Consider the following 15275-nt stretch of genomic DNA (forward strand, 5'->3'; position numbering starts at 1 on the left):
AAAATTATTTACCTGTATTCACAAAAGCTATTCTACATCATAAGAAAGGGTACACTCATAGTCCCATTTCCGCCTGCAGTTCTTTCAATGCTCGTTCATCCTCATCCTCGTCTTCCACGACTCCTTCTCCCTGGTTACTATTGGCCTGTGCTTGTTCTGATAGGTTACCAGTTGGAACTGATGGCAAGGATACCTTAGCTGCAGGTGACGCAGCGCCAGGCTGTGCAACCTTCTTCGCTGTCTCCTCTTGTGCTAGCATATCCAACTCCTCATCAAGTTCATCCTCATCAATATCTGCAACGCCCACGTACAAAGGTCTTGATATAGCTTCGCTGATTTCTTCTCCCAGCTCTACCTGGTCGCGAATCTCGTCCATTGCCTCGTCCACCTTTTCCACATCTAAACCAGCATGTATGTGTTTCATAGCGGATGCACCCTGCTTCATGGCCTTCATTGTCTCTAGGTTCAAGTTTGCATTTTCTATCGAATATAGTTGCTGTTCTAGAGAATCCATTTGCCCATCGATCTTATTCAATTGACCTTCAAATAACTTTTTTCTTTTAAGGGCATTTTTAGCCATAGTCTTGTTACCCTTAGACAAAAACTGCCTAGCACTTTGTTCTTGGGTTGCAATTTGGGTCTGTAAATGAGATTGCTTTTTCGATAATAGTTGTATATGTTCACGGAGGTCTAATATAGCCTTTTTAGGTAACTCCTTCTTTTGTTTACCTCTTCCACCAAATATGTATGACCACATGTTATTATGCCTTCAAAGATTGCAATTGGAAATAAAGATCAGAGCTCAAACAGAATTTGATGCTATTAAAAAGCCCAGGATTCTAATATACTATAACTCAAATATAGTATACTATAATATTATTGAAGTTCAAACTTGGTAGTAATATCCTTAATACAAGTCTTGGAACCGGAATTTACTGATGTGAGTAGGTCAGTCTTCAGTTATATTTAAAAAAACAGTATCAACGTATACGAAATTAGTTTAAAATGCGATAATGAACGTGTTTGATTTCGACTAAACCTACGGGTTTCGTTATTTTTAACCTAGATATTTTTGATACCAGTAAAACTAGGTAAATAACCACTGGGATTATGGTGCTTTTAATGTTCGGGGGGGGGGGGGGGGGGGGGGGGGGGGGGGGGGGGAATAGAGGTAGGGAGAACTTCGGTCTTTGTCTTTCAGTAAGGTACTGTAAATAAATGGAGACGGCTTTCGTATCACACGATTTAGTCACGTGCTATACGATGCCGGGCTAACGTATAGTATACAACGTAGTGGGCATGAGAGGGAGAATATACACTTGTTAGTGTAGGAAGAGAGTTATTTTGAGAATAAACTCTATTCACGATGATGAACCGACAAAGTGATCTAATAACCGCACTTTTTAAGTTTCAGGTTTAGGGTTTATACTAGCCATTGGCGGTTACCGAATGTTTTACAGTTATATTTGGTGGGAACATACCTAGTCCCTGAGTTTTTATTATTTTTTGCCGCGGTATATATACATATATATATATATATATATATATTATATTAGGGAAGTTATATTAATATGATGTATTTTACCTAGTATTTTTTTTTTGGCTCCATTGGTGATTATTAATACACATCTAGCGTTATGTTCATAATATTTTATACAGTTCTTGATAATGGGAGTAGTTAAAAGTTACACATCTTTAAGTTCTTTTAGAGTTCCGGGGATTATATAATAGTAGTTACCTACGGAATGAGAGTATTTTAGAGTTGATCTTAAATCCATTATGGGTTATTTCTATGTCCGCGCTTTTAGTCTATTTTTTAAGCATAATTACAAAGGTAGAGGTTTTACCATTAGTTTTGAAATTGTAAAGGAGAAACGGCTTAGGCTGAGGGCTACTCCGGCCAAGACTATATGATTCGTCTCATAAGCTCAACGTTTTTAATAGCCGCGCAGAAAGTAAAAAAAAAAATCCCGTCGGTAGTTCGTATATAATGAGGACTCTCTTCCTCCGGGTAGCGGCGATAAGCTCACCCTATTCTAACCGAGATCTAATATTGAATGGTCTGCTGATGAAACTTATTAAAAGAGTAAAAATAGTCAGTAGGGCCCTAGGCCAAGACTAAGGACAGTAAGTTTATATTAATATTAATGGAAACCCATAGCATAGAACAGGATTCGGCAAATAGAGCTCGGGATCTACTTTTAACTGAAAAACTGCGACAGCAGCCGCCGCCTATTGAGAAAGTATGTGGAAAATATGATTCACAAAATGGACTAGAGTCTAGCAAAGCGGCACTTCCTTCTACCCCTCGTACGGTTGGATCACATATCACGCTTCAAAAGTCAATATGCAGAGATACAGATGATTTGCTCCAGCAGGAGTACAATTCTGTAAAACAAGAAAACGATAGGCTCCATAGCATTATAAGCAAACTCAAACAGGAGATTGATTTATACACACGTCTGCTGCAGCACCAGACAGGTGTTTCGCGCCGTACTCATGTTGCGCAGCGTTCGTCTTCACTTACTGTGTTGGAATCAATGCTTGTGAACACCTCAAAGCGTAGGAAAAAGACAAGTGTTGTTGCCCGGGGACATCCGCGCGATTGTTCGCCCGCTCAAATACTCAAGGATGCACACCACGACGTAATGCTCGGTGCTGGAACCAAGCTTTCGCCAGGTCCACAGTCTATGTCATCAGCTGTTCCCGACGACCTTGCACCAGAAGAGCTTCTTCTTATGGACAAACTAACCGAGGTCCTCAAAGGCATGGATTAATATTAGCCAATTCATTGGTAACTCATTGGTAACTCACTGGTCATCCTTGCAGCCCTTTTGCCGTACCGAGGAGTATCCCTCTCCATTTATCACGTGACGGTAACTCGGCCCCGAATTTCCCCGAGCTCAGCGTGATCGAAGCCGGTCCATGAATAAAGGAAAAACATTCTAAATACATAACATTTACATAAATGATAAGTAGTAAGAACTCTAGGATACTCGAAATCATATTATCAGCTGTCAGGACTTCCGATCGCTATGTATGCTACTCAGATGAAATTGTTTTTAAAACCTTCTACAACGGGGCTCTCTAGCGTAATGCGTAGAGGTCTATCTACCGTTAAAACCTCAAGCGAAAAAGCTCAGGAAATTCTTATTGCACAACGTAAAAACAGACCTGTGTCCCCTCATTTGACTATTTACCAGCCGCAATTGACATGGTATTTATCTTCCGTCCATCGTATTTCTGGAGTGATTTTAGCGGGCGGCTTTTACGCTGCAACGATCGCCTTTGGGGCCTCTGCACTATTAGACTTGGGGCTAACAGCCGAAAACTTCACTCACTGGTATAATAACCATATGCCTGTTTGGGCTGATTACACTATTAAGGGTTCTGCCGCCTATTTATTTGCTTTCCACCTTGGTAACGGTGTAAGACACTTGATTTGGGATACAGGTAGAGAATTGACCTTAAAAGGCGTGTACCGTACAGGGTATGCAGTACTAGCCTTCACCGCAGCAGCGGGCACGTTATTTATGTTTTGGTAACCTTTATTTATATGGCTGAGTACATATTTTAGTATTTATTTTATTACAACAGAGTATAAGTAATACTTTATTGACAAAAGAGTACGTCTCCTAGATGGCTACAGTGATACTAGAATGTGATTTTAGCATTACTGGCAACCTCTTAACCCTTTGTAATGCTCTAATTGTTGAGATTTCTAAGCGATGTCCGACATGGCGCACCGAATTTAATGAACTGGATTTTTCTTTTCGTCTCTTTAAAATACCCTCGCATATGAACCACAACCCAAAAGTAGGTCTAAACTTGCCTAGTAGCAGCCATTAGGTGTCAACAAAGCCTCTCATAGAACTGCTGCAATGTCATCCAATAGCAAAAAGAGAAATGGGAGCTTCAAGCGTCGAAATGGCGGCGATTTTTACTTTCCGAATAAGAGACCGCACCATCATCACCACCGCCAAGCCCCCTCAGGTTCACGGTACAATAATCCAAGCCCGTCGGCACCTGGTCCACCACAGCCAACATCCCGTTTTCAACCTCATAGGGAACAGCCGAGGACAAAAACACCAGGTTCCCGCTATAATAATAATTCCAGTGCTACAATTGTACCGCCACCATCTGGTCCAGCAGCATTACGTGTCCCCGTGGCTACAATCATTCATACGCATTCAATAGAGTCTAGTTATGAGAGAATCACTCAAGTTGGTGAGGGAACGTATGGTAAGGTATATAAATGTCGAAACGTTTACACGAACAAACTAGTTGCATTAAAAAAGCTTCGACTGGAAACTGAACGAGATGGATTCCCTATAACTTCTATTCGCGAGATTAAACTACTTCAACAATGCCAGCATGAAAACGTTAGCACCATTGCTGAAATTATGTGCGAGGCACAAAAGACTGTATATATGATATTTGAGTACGCCGACAACGATCTTAGTGGACTACTGATGAATAAAGAGATCAGTTTTACCGAGGCTAACTGCAAGCATCTTTTTAGACAATTACTAAAAGGAATGGAATATTTGCATGAGAGCAGAATACTTCACCGAGATATTAAGGGCTCCAATATTTTGATTGATAATAAGGGCAAGCTGAAAATCACTGACTTTGGGTTGGCCCGTAAGATGAAACAGGAACCGGACTACACCAATCGAGTTATAACACTATGGTATAGACCTCCAGAACTACTGCTTGGTACCACGAACTATGGTACTGAGGTAGACATGTGGGGATGTGGTTGTCTGCTAGTTGAGCTATTCCTGAAGACTGCCTTGTTCCAGGGCACTAATGAATTAGAACAACTGAAATGCATTTTCCAAATATTAGGTACTCCATCAGTTGAACAATGGCCTGCATTCTTTGACATGCCGTGGTGGTTCATGATGATACCTCAGCAAAAAGAACGGTACCCAAACAAATTTGACGAAAAGGTCGAAGGGCTATTGCCCACTCAGAGTTGCAAGGAACTGGCCAAAGGATTATTGTCTTACGATCAGAAGAAGAGATTCTCTGCAACAGATGCATTAAAAAGTGTATATTTCCATGAGCTCCCTAAACCAGAACCATTAGACCTTGGAGATTTTGATGGATGTCATGAGTTTGAGGCAAGAAAGCAGAGGCGTAGGGAGCGCGAAGAAAGCAAAAAGGCTGCTGCTGCTGCTGCTGTGACTGATAATCCTTAAAAAAGTCAAAAATAAGTCTTAGACATTTACCGCATTTTCCATCATGTACTTATTTGTTACATACATATGTACCCAACTTCACCTTTCCGCTAATGAACTTGTAAGATATATCTAAATAATATAAAATTTCAATGTTTTCCCAACATTTCTTGCTCAAAGCAGCGGTTACCACCGATAAACCAGGATGCTTGAATTTTGCCAAGTTTGTTTACCAGATATTCATTACATTGGGTTGACATCGTCTCGACATGATTCGCTGTAGCCTCCAAATTCTTTTGAAGGAGTTGCAATTGTTGTGAAAGCTGAGCATAGTGCCGCTTCTTAGTAGGATTTGAGGACATAGTACGTATCGGGTATAGTTCTATTTTGTTGCAGATGTTCACCGTTGATTACAATCCGACTTTTTAAATAATCATTGCGAAACTTTAAATAATATACGCAGCGATTATCGATCACGATGCTCCTACAGAATCCAAAAGAAACAATGCCAATGATGGATGCCCATGAACTACCATCGGATATGCTGGAAGATCCAGCAAGTCTACTTCGTCAAACGAGAGAGAACTTCTCAATATCTCACGACTTACAGCTCCTAACCGCTACCGAAGAGAACTTGAAACAAATTACCCATAGAACACAGCAATTACAAGCAAAGCATTCGCAAGAGTTATTGTCACTGGAGAAGCGGCTAGCAGATAAACTGAAGGCTACAGAAGCGATGAGATCTATTCAATTATCACAAAGTCAGCAGTTGGACTCTCTGTCGCAATCGCAGGAACTGGTGTCGCTATCTAAGGAGCTGGAGCTTCTCGAGCAACAGCTTGCTCAAATGCATAATGACCTTGAAGAAGGCATATCCCGATTATTGGAGACTTCTGAACCGTCAAGTAACCTAAATTTAGGATATTCAAGTGAAAGTAACAAAGAGCCTCAACCGCCAGGGGAATCCGCTAATGTACTGAAACTACAACTATACTCTTCTCTTGGGGTCATCCTAGATATCGATAATAGCCAAGTACTGATAGAAAAGGATCCCAATAGTGGGATAGACCTCATACCGCTGGACGACAATTCTATAAGCGCTTATTACAGAACGAAATACGTTTGGGATAGAATATAATCTATTATACACAGATATATATATATATACAGGGATGCAAAGCTTTTTATTTTAAAGAAAAACAGTACAATAGGCTCAGAAGTTGTCTGGATTTACTCTATGAGATACCTTGGTCCACTTTGGAACTTTATGAATACCTTTTCTATACCCTCTAGAATGTTTGCTGAATACAGTGTATTTGTCTTTACTAGACATCTGAGCCTCGGAAGGGAAGATGGATGGATCATTTAGTTGTTTCAATACACCCACATCATTAACAACAACTTTTTTTTTGGTAAAAACATCTTTAAAGGTCTTGCTAGGATCCTCTTCTAGGGCTTTTTTCATATAAAGTCCAAGATTCAATTGTGATATAACGTTATCAACAGCCTTAAGCCTCTTTCTTTGTCTCTGCTTTCTTGGAGCAGAGAGCCTCCAAGGTATTTTCCATAGTAAACCACCTAACAGTGGTTGAGATGCTTTAAACGGTCCGAACATTGCAACAGATGCTCAATCTTCGTGTTTTTAAACTACTATTTAGTGTTTTCGCAATGTTCTGCATCTTAAAAAGTTTTTGGGCTGGTATTAAAACTTCATCATGAGGAACGGCCATAGATAAAATTATAACATAACAACCATCGAACATAGTTAAACCAATATTAGAAGGTGCTTAGATCTCATATTGAGTATTAAATAATGTCTGAAAACAACCAAAAACAACCGAAATCTCATAATGGACTTCCAGTATGGATGTTAGGCCCTGATGATGAAAAACAGGCCAGGAAGAATCTAAGAAAGATGTCTAACCAAAAATGTGAGCAGCAGATCAAGGCATTCGTTGAATGTTCTAGGCAACAAGGTGTGAAGGTATTCCCTAAGTGTAATAGCTTGAGGAACGAAATGTCGGAATGTTTAATGCCCTTTCTAAATGATCCAAAATTCCTTGACGAAGAAAGGGATAAGATAGTTCTTCTGAAGATCCAGAAGCTGGAGAAGCAACTTCAGGAGCGCAAAGGCTAGAAAATCATTGTATACTTGAAATATTACTGTTACGATTTTATGTGGAATTTTATGTTCAGCTTCTTTTATAAAGTATGGCGATGGAATGTTCTGAAGGATGAAAATTCACTGTATATTTATGTGTATACTTACATTAAAACAAATCTAATAAATCCTTTGAATTGCCACTAGCCATCACTGTCTCTTTATCTGTGGATTTCTTAGAATTAGAAGAATCAAGTAGAGGATCGCCGTTAAAATTGAAAAGATCGCTCAGCTCTGCAAGTGTGCCACTTCCTACATTTACAGTATTCGGGACGGTATTGGATGTATCTTCTAAATCTAGTAAAGTTTCTGCGTTGGTGACTTTACTAACGGAATCAAGATTTTTACCGTTGGAATGGTTCTGTTGGGGGAAATGCTTCTTGAACTGGGACAAAGGCTTGTAATATATGGAAGATAATGTTGAGAGTTCATTCAATAAAGTGTGAAGCAACTCGGTGGAAAACTGATCTAAGGTGCTCGTTAAGTTTGGCAGCTTTGCTGTGCAGAGCTCTTTAATTAGCGACTTCGAATTAGGAAGCGATAAGCATCTCGAGTAGAAAATCGCCATATCTCTGATATCAATATCCTGAGTCTGGGTTACGGCAAGATTTAATACATGCTGAAGTGTGGACTCTGGCAACTTTTTGTGCAATTTCATGACTGTTACCAATAATGCAAGTTGTGTATATTGGCCTTGTTGTGGGAATGATTCGATGAATTGTTGGAGTTTCTCTTCTGCCTGCGAAAACTGATGTTCACCAACTAACCAGATGTAATTACACTTGCCATAATCAGTAACAAGGCGAGATTCAGCATCCGTCCAAGTCGATATAATGGAAACCGGAAGCTTTGATAGATCTGGATTGAATCTGAGCAAATCACAGATTGAAATCAAACATTCGTCCTGGAACGTGTCTCTATCTTGTAATAAACTACAAAGGATTTCCATCACCTTGTTGGAAAACTTTGCCGTATCTGGGTGTGAATTTCCGTTAGAGAACTTAATTGTCAATTGTGATATGGCCTGGATTGCCTTAGACACAAATTCTGGCTCAAACTCCATAGCATATTCACGTAACTCATTCAACAGCATTGTGCATTGCTTTGTATTCGCATTCGAGGCTAGACGTACCATGATATCCATCTTCTCCAGTTTTATGTACAGAGGATCATTAAACTTCACATAAAAAATGCACAATTCCTTAGCTAATAGTTCAGGATACTTCTGAAGCAAAATCCGGATATTTCTCAAGGCAACATACTGCATTTCTGGCGGGGTACTCATTAGCGACACCAATGCCGTGGAAACCTTCTCCAGCGATTGCTTCTGTGCATCGGCAGTCAACATATCTAAGTTCTTAACCAAAACCTTCACAGATGCTAAAACTACAGCGGGATTAACGTGCTGGAGATGGGGTGTTACGCGAAATATAATATCCTGTGCTTCACTAGAATCCCTGGCTCCGTACTGCGCCAAGGCAGACAATATCGTAATTCTTGCCCATTCAGTGCACTCGTTTAGTACTGTGAGGAATTTTTTCATATGCGAGTCAATAAGTAAAGACAATGGTACCGCTGTATTTTCCATCTCATATATCTCAGTTAACGCAGCAACCGTATTGGCAACAACCATGGGATTCTCATCGTCCAATGCAGAGATTAAATCCGTTATCACATTCAACTCCTTGCAGAGCTGTCTGTTTAGCTGAAATAGTTTGGCAACGCAAATAACAGCTGTCTTCCTAACATATGGATTATCGTCCTGTAACGTCTTCCGCAGAGGAACTTCCACATGCCCTAGCATTTTGTCAACACGAATCATGGACATTGTCCGAATTGCCATACAGCGAATTAGTGGATTGGGATCTTGTGCATCAGTGACAAAAGTATTCACAGCCAAGATACAGAGTTCAGGATGTGTCTGCGCATAGTTAATAATGTATAAATACACCAATTTCTTTTGTTCAACGTCAGGCGTCGCAATGTTCTTTAAAACATCTGGAAAAAGTGAAGACACATCTTTCCCAATTGTCATTTGCTGAATTGTCTTCTTAATCGCATCCTTACGTGTTTGCGGGTACTTTGAGACAAGCCCATTTTTCAATTCAAACAGCTCCCCCTTATTCGAGATCTTAGGTGCGACGCGTACAGCATCCTTCAGAAACTTCTTGATTTTCTTATCCATATGCGTCTAAATTAATGCTCTGGAGAGGTCCCGGAAGGTCTTGGGCTGCTATCTACCTCGTGGTAACCCTTTCGTGCTGTTCTTCCGGGTTGTAGCCAGCACAATGTTTTCTTATGATCGGCATTAAGTGGCACGTGATTTTAGGGTAAATGTCACCCTTTAGACTTCCTAAAACCTGTCCATGTGTGTGCTTACGTACAATCGACAACAAGACTTGAAAATTTTTTATCTTTTTATAAAAATGTTCGGATGGCAGCAGTCCCAACCAATTAGTGCGAGAAATTTCGCGTACACCTTAACACCACTATGCGTATCTTTCAGCACGGACGGAATACATATTAGAATCTAAAGTTTGCCCAGATTTCATACAAAGACCCACGCATAGTGCGATGCCATATAAATTTTTCATGCGAGATTCTCTTTCGTGATATCTATACCATCAAGCAGTTGAAATAATCAGTAATTCATTAGCGAAGCAATGTCTAAGAAGGAGTTTCTAGTTCTAAGAGGTACCTTGAAGGGTCACAATGGGTGGGTTACATCTTTGGCCACTTCCCCAGCTTTACCAAACATCTTGTTGTCTGGTTCACGTGACAAGACCTTGATCACTTGGAAGTTGACTGGTGACGAGCAACAATTCGGTGTTCCAGTTAGATCATTCAAGGGTCACTCTCACATTGTCCAAGACTGTACTTTGACCTTGAACGGTAAGTTCGCTTTGTCTGCTTCTTGGGATAAGACCTTGAGATTGTGGAACGTGGAAACTGGTGACTGTATCAACAGATTTGTCGGTCACAAGTCCGATGTTATGTCTGTTTCTATCGACACTAGTGACACTCAAATTGTTTCTGCTTCTCGTGACAAGACTGTCAAGGTGTGGAACACCCACGGTGACTGTGTTGTTACCTTGTTGGGTCACAACGACTGGGTTTCCCACGCTAGAATTGCTCCAAAGGAAAACGCTGATGAACCACCATGTGTTATCACTGCTGGTATGGACAAGGTTGTTAAGGTATGTTAAACACGAAATTTTAATTTTTATTGTGGGTGGTTTTGGTTTTTGTCTTTCAAATGATGTAATACATATATTTGCTACTTCGGACGTTGGTTTTCCCATCGAATGAGACATAACATATATCACCAAGATCGCTGATGGAAGACAATTAAGAAAACCACTTAGCAGTTTTTTTGAACGAATTAATTACTAACTATTTGAACAGGTCTGGAACTTGAGCTCTTTCACTATCGAGGCTGATTTTATTGGTCACAACAACTACGTTAACAGTGTTAGACCATCTCCAGATGGATCTATCTTCGCTTCCGCTTGTAAGGACGGTCAAATCATCTTGTGGAACTTGAACGAGAGAGCTGCTATGTACACTTTGGACGCTAAGGACGAAGTTTTTGCTGTTGCTTTCTCTCCAAACAGATACTGGTTGACCGCTGCTACTGCTGATGGTATCAAGATCTTCGACTTGCAACAAAGAACTGTTGTCGATGACTTGAAGCCAGAGTTTGTTGGTTACAGCAAGGCTCAAGAGCCATACGCTATCTCTTTGGTCTGGTCCGCTGACGGTCAAACCTTGTTTGCCGGTTACACCGACAACGTTATTAGAGCTTGGCAAGTCATGACCGCTAACTAAGCGTAGTAACTAGGCTTAGTTAAAGTTATGTAAAATTATTCATAATTCCCCGGGTAGATAATGGTCGTTATAACATATTTTGATATATTTATCCTATTTACATGTTTTCAACTTCACCAATATACTTCATTGCCCATTGGTCTCCTTCAGCTAGGCGTGGTTCATCCAATGCGTCAGCAATACAATGCCATGGATCTCTGCTACCGCCCCATTTGAGTACACTGTTTTTGAACTTTTCACCTCCTTCTCTGCTGAATGGATCGTTTTCGAAGAGGTAATTCCAAATTTTAGCTGCAATTGCGCGATCCATTAAATAACTGTAGTAAGTGGCTCCGTAACCGAATAAATGCCCAAATTTACCACACCAGTTACTCTCAGTATCAGCCAATACTTGCAATTCTTTTTCCACTTCGTGGTATAGTTTAACGGCATCAGCCGTTTCACCTTCGAAGCTGTGCACTTTTTGATCTAAGGAAGCCATTTTGATTTGCGCAAAGGTTTCCGTATGTTGTAAAAAGCGTTTCTCTTGTTGATATTCAGCAAGAAGTTCGTCAGGCACCCGCTCCCCAGTGACGTAATGACTCGAAATTGTTGATAACACTCGGGAGTCCTTTGCGAAATGCTCCATTAAAATACTTGGAAGCTCAACGAAGTCCGTGACGCATCTAGTCCCACTGGTGTTCTGTAGTTCCGTCCTACCAACCATTGTATGGATGGCATGGCCCATTTCATGGAACAATGTTTCTACTTCGCTCAACTGCAATAGACATACGGAATTTCCATCGATATTGCTTCGAGTGAAGTTACACACAAGAGAGATAATGGGCATTTGGAACAGCTTGCCATCAGATCCTCTCCCAAGTTGCATCCTAGATAGATCTTTCTCTTCCAGGTAAAGGTGACGGGAACAGCACACCGTGAAATGGGCAGGGTTTGGGGTTTTGCCCGTACGTTCGAACAAATCGCAATATATGACTCCAATTACTCCGTCGGTTTCCGATACCACTTGAAGTTTCCTAACGTCGGGTGCCCAAGTTTCTCCCGTCTTTGGAACTATTGGCACAAGTTTGATTCCATAGATGCTTTGCAACAAGCCTGAGACTCCTTCAAGCACCACGCCAAGAGAAAAGTAAGAGCTTATGGGGGGACTTTCCGGGCTGATATTTGTACGTTTTGACATTGAATGAAGATAGCCATAGTAATCTCTATCCCATGGACGAACAGTACTTAATACATCGGTTGAGGTACGGCACAGATGTTCGTTTTTCATATCGGCCAATGGTTTTAGTTCCTCAGTTGCCAATGGCTTCGTGTATGCAATTAAAGTGTTGATAAAGTCCTGGACATTCTTTGGTGATTTAGCCATTTTGCCTTCCATTTGATATGCTGCGTAACTCTTCTTGCCCATACTTTTAGCCAAGTCTTTTCTCAACGTCATAAGTGCCTCCAACCGTTTTATTTGCTTTTTCGGGCAACTATACATTGCATTCCAAATCTTCTTTCTAATGGCCTCTGATGGACATGACCTCAAAAAGACATATGGGACCCCTCCAGTAGTTGGAACTTTATATTTAGTTCCATAAACGTCTTTGGGAATATCCTTAAACAACATGCGGTTCATGCCGGAAGCTTCTAGCTCTTCCGCGCATATCTTCACATGACTAACTCCATTATATTCAGTATTGGAATTAAACTCCTGTCCCACAATGCTAATATCCTGCGCCAATTGTATAAATTGCTCTCTAACCTCAGGATTCATATATATACCCGACTTCTCGAAATCTTCGAGTAAAATAATACCCACACGCACCTCCTCATCGGTTAGCTGCGATCGAATACTACCTTCTGATAGGACCTTCTTAAGATGTTTCCACAAGAATACATCCGTGTTTAAAATATTCATTACCTCATACATCTGTTCATGACACTCTTGAGCAGTTGTCACAAACTTCTCATCGGGATGAGCTGCTCTAATAAACTCACAAAGATCTATTACTCGGCATAAAATGTCACTCAACTGATCGAGCCTAACAATATAGTTTCTAATACCATCCGCAGACATATCAGTTCTAATAAGGTTCACAAGGTCTTCGGCTTCTTTACGTGACCTTTTCGTGAACTGTTGTAGGCCAATTGGTGATGTTAAAAGCGAATTTTGGAACAAACCTGTCTCAGCAGCAGGAACATTAGCGGTGTTCAGTAAATACTTACTTCCAGCTTTGAGCTTAGCACGATAGTAGTCATAGGTTGAAGAATTTGCATTTTCCCAATATTCTTGGTCATCAAAAACCTTTCTTAAAGATGATTGAGAGGTTTTATTAATATTACGGTGTATTAACCTCTTGGTAAAGTCATACCATTTACGGTAACGGGTAATCGATGATTGATTCATCAATCTCGGTGTAGCTATCATAATTAGCAATGGATATATAGCTAATTTGCACTTTGTATGTTCTAACTTTCGTGTGCACGTATTTTATTGATAGAGTTCTGAAGTTTCAATTATATATGTTAAAAAACGAAAGCTCTATTAATCTTAAAATGTCTGTAATCTTGATAAAATTATATACAAAACAGAGGATATTGACGCTTAAAAAAAAGGTTTATCGACAATTTAGATGTTATCAGTGACTCCTTTACGATTTGATTCTTTAGCTTTAGCCTCTTTAGCTCGCTTTAACTTATTCAACTCTTGGTTTGCTTCCTTCGTTAAGTCATGGAAATCAGTATCTTTAGCTAATGCTATCGCGTCCAAAAGAAGTTTCTCTGATACTGAAAGCTGCCCTTGGTGTAGATTTATAACTCCTAGTCCATATGTGGATAAAGCAACCGCCTGAGATGCGGAGGAATCCATCATTTCTTTGGCATGGAACCTTAACTTCTTGTTTTTCTTCGCGAAGGTAATAATACTCTGGTAAGAGGTTGTAGCCATGTCCATTAAAGCGCTACGTTTACTGTGTAGCGTTCTTAATAGTTGAATATCCTTGTTTGACTTTTCTTTACCTTTAAATTCCTCTTCCATTTTGTACAGAATAGCCTCTGTTCTCTCAGCCTCAAGGTATAACAATGAGCCCAAGTTTGCTTGCGAAAGTAAAATTTGGCCTGGAGGCATATCTGCCATTACCATCCACTCTACTGTAGTTAGTTTGGAACTCAAAGCCGAAGGAAGATCGTTTGTGGATAGACAATACACCGTATACAAGTCTCTGGCAGTAAAGAATTCTTCTTTAAATGGATGCCATGCACTACTGTCTTTCTGCAGGTCCAAAATCATGTTACCATTCTCATCCAGCTTTATATTTTCCCCATTTACATGCGATTTAAAGTTCTTGTACCGCATTTGCTGTAACTGCTCTTTGTCCTTAACAGTAGCTGCCTCCTCCTTTCTTCGAGCGAAGAACTTCTTTAACTCTGGAGACCTCAATAAAATCTCCTCTTGGGCGAGCAACAAGTGCATTAGTAACAGTTTCTTCCCCTGAGCTACATTCTGATTCATTTCAAGAGCTTTAATTAACGCCCTTAGATCTTTTTGGATAAAATGAGGCCTCATTGCTTTAGTAATTTTACCTTCAGTCATCAAGGCCTCGTAATACCGGTGCAACATTTCGAGGTAAATTGTGTAAGCTTCCTGGTGCATATTCATTTTCTCATACATCTCAGCAATCTTAATTTGAATACCCGTGTACTCATCGGAGATTGGTTCCATTTGAAGTTCATCACATTTCTCTAGTGCATCAATATAATACTTTAAAGCAGAGTGGTAGTCATTACCTTTCCTATCACTTTCTTCCCAAAGAGCTTTACGAAGTAATTTGGCAACTGGTGATGGAAACTTATGGTGAGGCCAATAGAAATACCATAGCCCTAATGCAATTGCAGATAAACCACTGGCTGTTATTAGCAATTTATTTGACTTCTTTATAGGCAGGTTGTTATTGATAGGTCTATAATATGTGCTCAGCTTAGCCGTTCTAGTTCGTTGAAACGGCTTAGGTCTTACAAACCTACTAAAAGTAAACCTTTCGATGGATCGCAACATCATTCAGGTGCTTATTAAGGTTGTTACCAGTATATGTTGTGTGAGGTGAGGAATGTCT

The 15275-nt window shown here is 40.2% G+C and overlaps 12 protein-coding genes and 1 non-coding gene across 13 annotated transcripts; 7 read left to right on the forward strand and 6 right to left on the reverse strand.

The window, feature by feature from the left end:
- Positions 1-55: 55 nt before the first annotated feature.
- Positions 56-757, reverse strand: SNF7 (ESCRT-III subunit protein SNF7; the record flags this gene model as incomplete). The annotated part of the gene is made up of 1 exon (XM_018133097.1): positions 56-757. The coding sequence occupies one exon, from the start codon at positions 755-757 to the stop codon at positions 56-58; it is 702 nt and encodes a 233-aa protein (XP_017988777.1).
- Positions 758-2147: 1390 nt separating this feature from the next.
- On the forward strand, positions 2148-2777 carry AW171_hschr63755 (HFL074Wp; the record flags this gene model as incomplete). The annotated part of the gene is made up of 1 exon (XM_018133096.1): positions 2148-2777. The coding sequence occupies one exon, from the start codon at positions 2148-2150 to the stop codon at positions 2775-2777; it is 630 nt and encodes a 209-aa protein (XP_017988778.1).
- A 258-nt stretch (positions 2778-3035) lies between these two features.
- SDH3 (succinate dehydrogenase cytochrome b subunit SDH3) lies at positions 3036-3545 on the forward strand (the record flags this gene model as incomplete). The annotated part of the gene is made up of 1 exon (XM_018133095.1): positions 3036-3545. The coding sequence occupies one exon, from the start codon at positions 3036-3038 to the stop codon at positions 3543-3545; it is 510 nt and encodes a 169-aa protein (XP_017988779.1).
- Positions 3546-3881: 336 nt separating this feature from the next.
- Positions 3882-5207, forward strand: CTK1 (cyclin-dependent serine/threonine protein kinase CTK1; the record flags this gene model as incomplete). Its single annotated transcript, XM_018133094.1, has 1 exon — positions 3882-5207. The coding sequence occupies one exon, from the start codon at positions 3882-3884 to the stop codon at positions 5205-5207; it is 1326 nt and encodes a 441-aa protein (XP_017988780.1).
- A 128-nt stretch (positions 5208-5335) lies between these two features.
- HSK3 (Hsk3p) lies at positions 5336-5548 on the reverse strand (the record flags this gene model as incomplete). Its single annotated transcript, XM_018133093.1, has 1 exon — positions 5336-5548. One exon carries the CDS (start codon positions 5546-5548, stop codon positions 5336-5338), a length of 213 nt encoding a protein of 70 aa, XP_017988781.1.
- Positions 5549-5664: 116 nt separating this feature from the next.
- On the forward strand, positions 5665-6327 carry SPC24 (kinetochore-associated Ndc80 complex subunit SPC24; the record flags this gene model as incomplete). The annotated part of the gene is made up of 1 exon (XM_018133092.1): positions 5665-6327. The coding sequence occupies one exon, from the start codon at positions 5665-5667 to the stop codon at positions 6325-6327; it is 663 nt and encodes a 220-aa protein (XP_017988782.1).
- Positions 6328-6402: 75 nt separating this feature from the next.
- MRPL31 (mitochondrial 54S ribosomal mL60 domain-containing protein) lies at positions 6403-6804 on the reverse strand (the record flags this gene model as incomplete). The annotated part of the gene is made up of 1 exon (XM_018133091.1): positions 6403-6804. The coding sequence occupies one exon, from the start codon at positions 6802-6804 to the stop codon at positions 6403-6405; it is 402 nt and encodes a 133-aa protein (XP_017988783.1).
- Positions 6805-7002: 198 nt separating this feature from the next.
- Positions 7003-7326, forward strand: CMC1 (Cmc1p; the record flags this gene model as incomplete). Its single annotated transcript, XM_018133090.1, has 1 exon — positions 7003-7326. The coding sequence occupies one exon, from the start codon at positions 7003-7005 to the stop codon at positions 7324-7326; it is 324 nt and encodes a 107-aa protein (XP_017988784.1).
- A 133-nt stretch (positions 7327-7459) lies between these two features.
- On the reverse strand, positions 7460-9535 carry APL2 (Apl2p; the record flags this gene model as incomplete). The annotated part of the gene is made up of 1 exon (XM_018133089.1): positions 7460-9535. One exon carries the CDS (start codon positions 9533-9535, stop codon positions 7460-7462), a length of 2076 nt encoding a protein of 691 aa, XP_017988785.1.
- A 478-nt stretch (positions 9536-10013) lies between these two features.
- Positions 10014-11178, forward strand: ASC1 (40S ribosomal protein RACK1; the record flags this gene model as incomplete). The annotated part of the gene is made up of 2 exons (XM_018133088.1): positions 10014-10547; positions 10756-11178. The coding sequence occupies 2 exons, from the start codon at positions 10014-10016 to the stop codon at positions 11176-11178; spliced, it is 957 nt and encodes a 318-aa protein (XP_017988786.1).
- AW171_hschr63764 lies at positions 10603-10692 on the forward strand. Its single transcript, XR_001930117.1, has one exon. It is a non-coding gene; the product is annotated as an HFLSNR24 (small nuclear RNA).
- Positions 11179-11275: 97 nt separating the features above from the next.
- Positions 11276-13591, reverse strand: OCT1 (metalloendopeptidase; the record flags this gene model as incomplete). The annotated part of the gene is made up of 1 exon (XM_018133087.1): positions 11276-13591. The coding sequence occupies one exon, from the start codon at positions 13589-13591 to the stop codon at positions 11276-11278; it is 2316 nt and encodes a 771-aa protein (XP_017988787.1).
- Positions 13592-13792: 201 nt separating this feature from the next.
- RCI50 (Rci50p) lies at positions 13793-15220 on the reverse strand (the record flags this gene model as incomplete). The annotated part of the gene is made up of 1 exon (XM_018133086.1): positions 13793-15220. The coding sequence occupies one exon, from the start codon at positions 15218-15220 to the stop codon at positions 13793-13795; it is 1428 nt and encodes a 475-aa protein (XP_017988788.1).
- Positions 15221-15275: the final 55 nt, after the last annotated feature.

This window comes from Eremothecium sinecaudum, chromosome VI, assembly GCF_001548555.1.
Source record: "Eremothecium sinecaudum strain ATCC 58844 chromosome VI, complete sequence".
Lineage (NCBI taxonomy): Eukaryota > Fungi > Ascomycota > Saccharomycetes > Saccharomycetales > Saccharomycetaceae > Eremothecium > Eremothecium sinecaudum.